Here is a 9,477-nt window from a genome sequence, read left to right on the forward strand (position 1 = left end):
AACAGCTGCGCCCTCTGGTCTTCTTTTCTTATTTTAATTTGGAGAAACATCTCCCTTATATCTGCTGCCAGCGCGATCTTTCCCTCGCGAAATCGCATTATATTTCCCATAAGCGATGAGAGAAGGTCCGGGCCGTTGGCCAACATGTCGTTCAATGACTTCCCGTTGCAGCGGCTGGCGGCGTCAAATACTATCCGTATTTTATCCGGTTTATTCACGTTCGTCACTGCGAAATGCGGCAAAAACCAAAGCCCACTCGCAGTGTCTTGTCTTTCAGCCAGCGTCAGTTCCCGGGCATACCCCTTGTCTAGATATTCTTTAATCTTTAACTTGTAAGCCGCGGCGAATTCACTGTTTTTACTGAACTTTTTCTCTATGCTTAAAAATCGATTCAGCGCTGTACGGCGATTATCCGGTAAACACATTCGATTGTCTTTCCACAGTAGCCCTGTCTCGTACTGTCCTTGCGGTAGGAAACGTGTCGTGGCTCTCATGGTTTCTGTGGCTCGCGCCTCCTGACGCGATATCTTGGCTGTCGAACTTATACCTAACGCGTCGACGGCGTAATTCTGTTTAACTAGATTTTCTAGTCTCTGTTCTGTACTAAGCGCCATTAGTATGCTGGCGTTAGTCTGGCGTGTCCGCCCACCGTGTATCACCTTTCCTAAGGCTGTCACTGAGGCGATGTATTCCCCGCATCTCCGTGCCTCTCTCGTCACTATGAGAGAGGCGTTATCTTGGCCGATGAGTAACTGCGGGCACACTTGTCGCATCCTGCCTTCCCCTTCAATCACGGGCTGTAGCGGCAGACTCAGCTTCTGTATTGTGTTTGCGCGGAGAGTGAATAAATCTTCCGTAACTCCGCGCACTTTAATTGTGACTTTTCTTGATGCACTATCTGTTACGCACATTCCGCCGGCACCGTGGATTTTTAATCCTCGAGTCTCTCCCGGCGCGCCGATGTCGTTTGCTATTTTTGCGTCAATCAATGTCACGGTTGATCCCTCATCTAGTAACGCGTACGCGTTCACTCGTCCTCGCGGACCACTTAACATGACGGGAATCACTTTTAGGAGGACCGGTTCCTCCCGAGCGTAGGTGCTCGTCACTATATTATTCGTCCGCGAACTGTGGCCGTAATCGTAGTTTCTTTCATTTGAACTCGCGGCGCGGGTTTCGTTCGCGGTCGGTCTGTTTCCCCCGGCGCCCGCCGCTGCAGGCGTGTTGCGGCGGGCATTATTATCTGGCGCTCGTATATCGGCGCTAGACCGAGCTTCACTGATATCGGCACTATTTCTGTCGTGTAATGTCTTGTGATGTGTTCGGCGACATCCATCGAGGCCGCACTTTTTTACATTTCTACACTTTATCGCCCGATGAGTGTTCGATAAACACGAAAAACACAAATTCTTTCGCTTCACTATGTCCCATCTTTCCGAAATACTACACTCTATGTATTCCTGGCACGTTTGTAGTAAATGTCCTCGTCCGCACAAAACACATGACGCTACACTTTTCCCGTTTCCCTCTGTTGAAATCACTGTATGCACTTGTTCTCGCTTCTGTGGCTTCTCGCGTTGTTTTCCGCTGTACACTTGCGGCTCTATTCCGCCGCCTATCATCGAAGATTCCGTTAAATCTTCCAAGAAGAGCGCGAAATCCTTCGCGGAGGGCCTCACCCGGTTTCCTCTTCTGCTGTACCACCAGAGAGACTTCATGCACAGCGGTAACTTGCTCACTAGTTCGCTTAGTAGTTGTGGCGTAGACATGTAATCGCCACCGAAGCCTTCTAAGGTCGCTATCGCGTTCCGAACTGCGCTAGACAGATCTACTAATGCTTGCGTAGATCCGTCGTTCTGTATGCAGCGGAGCCTTCTCACTTTTTCCAACAAGGAAGACGCTACAATGTCCGGCTGGCCGTAGTGTAGCTCCAACGTCTTCATTATCACCCTCACTTGGCTTGGATCCACTAGTAATGACGACACAGATTCTCTTGCCCGTCCTTTTAACGCACGCTGTAGACGCAGGAGGTTTTCTGGATCCGAAAGGCAGCACATCTCCGTCGACTGAGTGTACTGCGATTTGAAAGTAGCCCATTCCTGCGGCTCTCCGGCGAAGGCGGGTAGGTCCTTGGCAGTAGATTGGCGCGCTATCATGGCGCCGACTCTGCTAACGTCCTCTGGGGCTGAAGTCGGGCTTCTTCCTTGCGAAGCCTCTAGTAGAATCGCCATTTTTGACAGCACCGTCATGATGCCGTCCATATCCGTAGTACGCGGCGCGGGCTCGGGATTCGTCTCCAAGGGCACGCGTCGGTCTTGATCGTGTAGTGAAGCACGGAGCGTTCGAACCTGCGTCCTCAGCCGCTGGACTGTATCTTCGGATGTGTCCGACTCGGCTGAGTCCTGATCTGTAGCAGGGTCTTCTCTCGGTTCCGTGCCTCCTCGACCCGAGCGGAGTGAAGGGGTTCTCGAAGTCATCTCTAGGCGCTCTGCGATGAATATCCGGCTCGAAGGACCAACTTGTAACAGACGCGGCGGATCACTGCTTCGTCCGTAGCAATCGCGCCCGTCACAAGAACTGTATTTCTATAGGTGCTGGTGTCAAACGCAGAGTGGCCGGGCGTAGGCGGGCCTCGGCCGACGAACGATAAGCTCCGGGGGAGGTATCGTCGCCTAGAGATCCCTTGCGGGGTCGCTAGCGAGTAGCGCTGGCGGCCGCAATCCTGAGTCAGGCAACCGGGTTGTAAGGCCGGTATCTCTCCGTCGGTGGGAACGGCGGGGTGTGTTCCGGGGAAGTATCCAAGGGTCCAAATTATCCGGGGTCCAAAATCCAATCCAAAGAGTATCCGAGTTCCAAGTCCAGGGGGGTAGCGGTGTTCGAATCCAGGTGGCGATGAGGTCCGGTTTGAAGCGAGGTAGGGAGGTGAAGTGGAGAGTAGAAAGCCTTAGTAGTGTGGTGAGATGACTGACTTTATTTTTCCCCGGCGGGGCTATATATACAACATTTTGCCGTGCGGCGGTGGGCTAGGCCAATAGCGGGCGGTGCTAGGTTGACCAATCACGCGGCGAGAGAGATAGCGAGCACATTTGCCGGCTCTATCGGTCTCTCTCGCGCCACGTATAAGGTCCCCACCCTCCCGCTACCGGCCGCAGTTCCCCGCCGACCGCGCGGCGATCAACACTTATACAGAACAACATAAAAACACATTATGGGCATACAAATATTTTCATGAATTCTAATCTATATGTGGGCTTCAGTATGGCGATCACCACCCCCGAAAGTGACAAATACTAGTCTTTATTGAGGAGGTGGTAGATCGCTTACACATACTGAAGCCTCCTATGCTACATTAAAACCCCAGGAAGGGCCGCCAAGTTGGTGCATGTACTTTTACGTCGGCAACAAATATCATAGATATCAAATTTAAAAAAAACGCTGAACTCCCAAATTCTATTAATAAGTCACTTATGATAGGACTTAGGTAAAGATTATTCATATAAGACAACATATCGCACATACGTAGAATTTCAAAGAAAGACATAAGACTAAATTAACACGTCTTAAAAGCATGTATTTTTCATTGAGTTTTTTTCAAATGAAGTCAAATTTACATCCTCCAGCTCTCTTTCTTTTTTTTTTTTATAATTCAAGTTACAGACCATATTCAATAGAAAAAAAATATTAAAAGGCTAAAGATAAATAAATATATAAATAAACGTATTTGATAAATGACCTTAAATCAAAACTTTTACTCAATGGGAAAAAGGAAAAAAGAGGAAAGAGGAAAAAGGGAAGGAGGAGAGATTAAGGAAGAGAAAGGAGATGTTTCTTCAGACGTGATTTAAACAGAGATAATGTAGTAACATCTTTGATGATGGATGGGGGATGATTCCACAGTCGAGCCGCATGGACACTATATGAGTTAGAGAAGAAAGGGGAATTGTGGATGGGTATTAAGAGAGTGCCTGTAAAGGTAAACGATGAACTGATAAGCGTTGAAATTTTTCACGCAGGTATATAGGAGCGTTAGGACTATGAAGTACATTGAAAAGAAGTAAGAGGGAGTGATAGTCTCTCCGCTGTCTAATTTTGAGCCATTTCAGTTGCCTACGATAATCAGAAATGTGGTCATATTTAATATATAATCATCTAATAATAACAAGTCTTGTAATCGAGGAAACAAGGTATGTGATTCTAACGTACAAATCAAAAAAAGGCAATTCACCTGACGAAGGGACTCCGGTCTCTGAAGTAGGAGAGGTAGGCCTCGTCCCTGTACATGTAGCGCAGATCGTTCTTGCAGCCCACGAGCAGCACGGGGGTGTGGGGGCAGAACTTGCGGATCTCGGGGAACCACATCGCGCCGCAGTTGCGCAGCGAGATGGGGTTCGTGATGGAGAAACACAGCAGCACCACATCGGACCTGGAACAGAAACAAATGTTAGAGAAATTAATTTTAACAATGTTTGAGTATGTCCAAATGCTTGCAGACTGGCTGGATTTCCTCCCCAGGGAGTTATTTATATTTAAATTTATTGCAACAGAGGGGAAACATTGTTGAGAAGGAAATATGGAAGTCTAGGCATTTACAGGGCTTTTGGCAGGAGAGTTGAGGAAATGTGGATATTTAAACATGGGCAGAATGGTGAATGTTACACAGTGTGTAAAGTGGTCACTTAAACCAGCCAACGACAGGTCATTAGTCCTGTAAATGCCTAGACTTCCACATTTGCTTCTCAACAATGTTTTTCCTCTTTGTTGCAAAAAAATTAAATTAAATTTATTTTAAAAAGGAGTGGACTGAAGGAAATATTGTTTATTTGGTTATTTAATTTTTTTCTTAAAATGAATTCCTTTTCAAATTTTTTTAAAATTTGGAAACTTGGAAATTTTAGGAATTAAAAAAGCAATTCATAATACGAAAAAAATAAATAAATAACCAAATAAACCATATTTCCTTTAGTCCATTCCTGTCTAGTTTTAAAGATCGTATCCATCTTACTGAACTTCCCATCTTTAAAAGAACATGACAAAAACTTAGTTTGCTTTTTATTTTTTTAGAACGAATTACATGTTAAGTGTAATAGTTATGATTTTATTTTTGTTATTTTCTACAATACTTTATGTACTTTTAATTGTATATTATAAGAGCCCTCAGGGCGTTTATTAAATAAATAAATTAAAAGAGTTGACTTATAAGCTCCAAATGTATCGATGTAATATTTAGTAATCACTGTTAAAATAAAATACGATAGAATTCATCAGTTAACTATAGCTTGATAAAGAAGCTTGTGAAGCTTTGAAACTGGTAGGTGGAAAAAAAATGGTTAAAATCAAAGTTGTTTTACATTTACTTTATTAAGATAAAATATAGCTTAAAGGATCCCACAAGTACAGAATCAAAAGAGAAAAAAAGGCCTGTTTATGACTGTAATAAAATATTTTATAAATGTCCGCATTGTATGATAAGCGTGAGATAAAAATAATTATAACGAGGATTGAATGGAAAATTTAATGTTGAAAGCCAGTTTGACCGAGAGGAATCCAGTAAATATTACTTAAAACCAACTACTAATCACAGCTCAAGTGAGGCGAGCCTTATCTGTTCTCGTAACATATTGATGTATGTCAAAACGTGCTCGGGAACAAGCAAATTTTTATTCCTTTCAAAATAAATATTTTGAGCTGTTCTTATTGAGAATCAAACCCCCGCTTTTGAGTGCACCATAGCCGAAGGCGCCAACTACTACACCATGTGGTAGAAAAACAGAACAAGTGGGGTTTTCTTTCTATCATGTAGTAATGTAAGAAACATCTCTAACAACATTATACTTACAGAGGAATATTTTTCTTTAATGAAATGAACAATGAAAATAAAAAGTGCAGTCAGGAATACAACATATTTAAGAAAGAAGTGAAAAGTTACACTTATAATTATTTTTTGTGTAGCACTGATTAAAAACACCGTTTTTTTTTTTTGGAATTTATATGTTATCCTAAAAATATTGATTATCAAAAATAAAATAAACAAACTATTGTAAGACTTCACTCCCCATTATGTACACAAGAATTGTTTTTTCTTTTACATAATGGGAAACGTTAATGTAAACACTTGTATTTAATTAATATAAAATTGGTATTTAGTAGAAATGTTGTTATATTTATTTAAAAGGCTGTTTTCACACTAGACTATTTCATAGTCCCTGGACTGGTACCGGAAGCGTAAGACTGATCATCTTGCCTACATGTAACAAAAATGATTATGATACGCTGGGATTGATGTAACAATGCAGTTCCCTATGCACCATTAGGTGCGGAAAGGGAATGATGATGAATAAAAAAATATATATATATTTGAAATTAAATGAGAAAAAATGCCAATCAGAAAGTCCGGTGCTATGGAAAATTGGATACAAAAATGTTTTCTTACAGGTGGTACAAATCAGAGCGTTTAATTGAAAAGCGAATTTTTTTGAAAATGCATGAAAAAATTAATAAAAATAATTTTGATAAAAATTAATTGTGTATTTTACAACATCACAGGTGTACATGACCATGTGTTTGTAATGAAACGAAAAATTAGTAGCGTTGTAATGCTGTTGTGGCAACCGGCAACAGATTTCTGGGTCAGCCAAGTTTTTCGACGTTTAGCGGGCACAAATGAAAAATGTATGGGATTCAACTTTACAATGCAAGAAACACTCCCAGACCGGAACCCGTGATGTTGCGGGCGGTATTATTGTGATGTTTTGGTGGTAAAAATCATAGCGATGATATGATTCATAAAAATATACTTTTTTTATTAGTTTGATAGTCAACTAACAAATATTTTTTTTTTAAAACACTGAACTTCTTCACTGTAAAAATTGTTAAAGAAAATAGTATGTTTACCTCCCGTATGCAAATCTCCGATCTTTGTCATGGTCACCAAATGTATCCCAGAGCCGCAGTGAAACATTTACACCATCCACAACTTCCCAGGACCTTTCTAAAACCTGAAAATTATTAACAATTCAATAGGTGGAAGAATATCTTTATTGATTTTAAAGCGCTGTGGTTAATGAAGCTGCCATAATACATTGAGACTCAAACACTGGCAAAATGGAGTTAGACAGATAGCAATGGTGACTTTTGTTTTGTCCATGGAAATTCCACACTTGAAGGGCCTTACTCATAAACTTGGCATAAAGTTACGCTTAGGTAAAGTGATAGAATACAGATGAGAATATAATCCTTATTATAGTAGTATTTCCATCCTTATTTCGCCACTATGCCTAGGTGTAACTTTATACAAGGTTTATAAGTACGGCTCGAAGGGTTTGCATTCAATTACATGGGTTGTTTGTGTGCTCTAAATTTTTACGCAAAAGAGACGGTTGAAAGAAAAAATCTTAGAAAAAGTATTTTGTAGGAAATTATTAACAATTTTAATATATCCCGTGAAAGACAGCTGTATATATTTGTATGGGGCAATATTTTTTACTATTAGTTTCATGGCATCTTTACCATGGCACACCTTAGTTTTCAATGTACCCATGACTTAAGACCCCGGTTGCATATTCGTAAATATTTTTTCACCCGATGACAAACTATTATTGAAAAGTTTATCGGGACAAAATATATCTTAATACTTTGTTTTCTTTATAATGTATTAATATTGTAATAATATGTATATTTTATTGAATAAAGACTCTATAAAAAAAAAAAATAAAAAAAAATAGACTATGTTTATCATAGAACTAAATAAATTAAATAATTTTTTTAAATACCCGACGCCTTATATTTGATTTTTTTTTAGTTTTGACTAAAACAATATATGTTAGTCTATAGTATGTTGTATACCCACAGTAAAGGACATGAAAAATACTGTCAAATAACACATCATTGGGCTCTCTAGCTCAATTAGGAGAGCTCCGAGAACAAATTTAAAAAAATATGTTTGCGGTTTTTGGCAAATTTTTGACAACTTTACATACACTGAAATTCAAATACAAATTGACATATCTCGATGTAATTTGGTATTTTTCTCAGTTTATACGAATAGCACTCCTGTGAAAAATTTCATGAAAATCTGAGATGGTGAGGTTCATTGAGTGCGTTGATTTGAGCCGGAATGACCCATCACAGCAATAGCCGAAACAAACTAAATTCTTTTATGGGACATTTATAGCGTAGCCAGGACACTACAATGAAAACTAGAATATTTATCTTGAGTCGCATTAGCAGGTGCTACTCAGAAGTGATTTTGTGGCGTTAGGAAATCGAACAGTGCTAGTTGATAACGAACGCCGAAGGCTAGTCCATTGCTCCACAACTCGGTTTGTCAGGAAGCTCTTCCTGAGGTTGAAGGTGAAGGAGGTAGTGCTTAATTTTAATGAGTTATTATGCATAGTAAACATTCATTTTCACATTGGTACATCATATTGCTGTGATAATTTTAGATTTTTTGATGAAATCACCATGCTTCTTATATATATTTACAAATATGCACTTAGGTTATGTTCCTATAATCGAGGCACCCTAGAGGAGCCACCAACCAACTTACGTCTTTATAGATGCGATACTGGTCGATGGCCCAAACAGTTGGCACGTGCGTGGTGAGCAATTGTGACAGGGACACGTGTTTGTTGCACGCTCGAGCGCAGATTAGCCGCGTCTTCCCGACAGCCGTGTCTCCGACCACTACACACTTCACCAGCTCCTGGTGGGGCTGCTCGTTATCCATGTTCCCATAGTTTTAGTCACCCTGAAACAACATCAAATTTGCCTTGTGAATATAACAACAACAAAAAAACAGGATTTGAAATGGTATGACCATGATAAAGAATTGTTTCCTGAACACAAATGTTTTTGGACTCAGCAGAGATTTTGGCTTTCAATTTACATGCATAATATATCATCGCCGTTCGGACAAAAGTCACTAACCCAAAAAACATAATCATTTTGAGATATCGCAATTTGAAAGTTTGGAGACGAAGAGAAAATCAGATTTTTGAATTTTGGAGGTTTTTTTAATTATTCCTTCATGTCTTTTTAATGAAGTCTATTGGTAACTTTTTCCTTCTAAAACGTTGAAAAATATCTGGAAGGTTTTTAACGATGGAAGGTGGTTAAAATTTGGTTCAGTGACTTGCTTGATTATAATCTGGACAATACAAGCTATATAACTTAGTAAATAATTAATATAATGTTGTAGTTAAAAATTGTTTTTTATTTAATGAAATATTTTAAATATGTTTTTGTTTTATGTGTTAATACTATAAAGAACAAATATTTTTTTTAAAGCTAAGTTACCTTGGTGACGTTTGCCTCTTTAAGAACATAATTTTACGCTTCGAATGCCATATTTTACTCAAAACGTTTTTAAGGTTAGTGACTTTTGCTTGAATGGCGAAGATAATATGTACCATTCCATCTTGCAATTCAATTATACATTCACAAATATCTAAGGAAGTATGGCTGTACTGCATACTTCTT

The 9,477-nt window shown here is 39.9% G+C and overlaps 1 protein-coding gene across 3 annotated transcripts in view; it reads right to left on the minus strand.

Moving 5' to 3' along the window:
- The window catches only part of RhoBTB (Rho-related BTB domain containing), a 35,887-nt gene extending 27,138 nt beyond the window's left edge, over positions 1-8,749 (minus strand). For 2 of the 3 annotated variants that reach the window (XR_015825199.1, XM_088241825.1), the window contains exons 1-3: positions 8,546-8,748; positions 6,892-6,995; positions 4,226-4,423 (exon numbers count right to left, since the gene is read on the minus strand). Coding sequence is in view for 2 of the 3 variants with exons in the window: in XM_088241825.1 (XP_088097951.1) it covers positions 4,226-4,423; positions 6,892-6,995; positions 8,546-8,725 (482 nt within the window). In the remaining variant the exon portion in view is untranslated. Of the gene's footprint in view, positions 1-4,225; positions 4,424-6,891; positions 6,996-8,545 lie in introns of all 3 variants that reach the window. The other variant, XM_088241824.1, reaches the window with a different exon arrangement.
- Positions 8,750-9,477: the final 728 nt, after the last annotated feature.

Source organism: Micrasema longulum, unplaced genomic scaffold (genome assembly GCF_059751315.1).
Source record: "Micrasema longulum isolate JH-2025_06_02 unplaced genomic scaffold, ASM5975131v1 h1tg003094l, whole genome shotgun sequence".
In the NCBI taxonomy this organism is placed as follows: Eukaryota; Metazoa; Arthropoda; class Insecta; order Trichoptera; family Brachycentridae; genus Micrasema; species Micrasema longulum.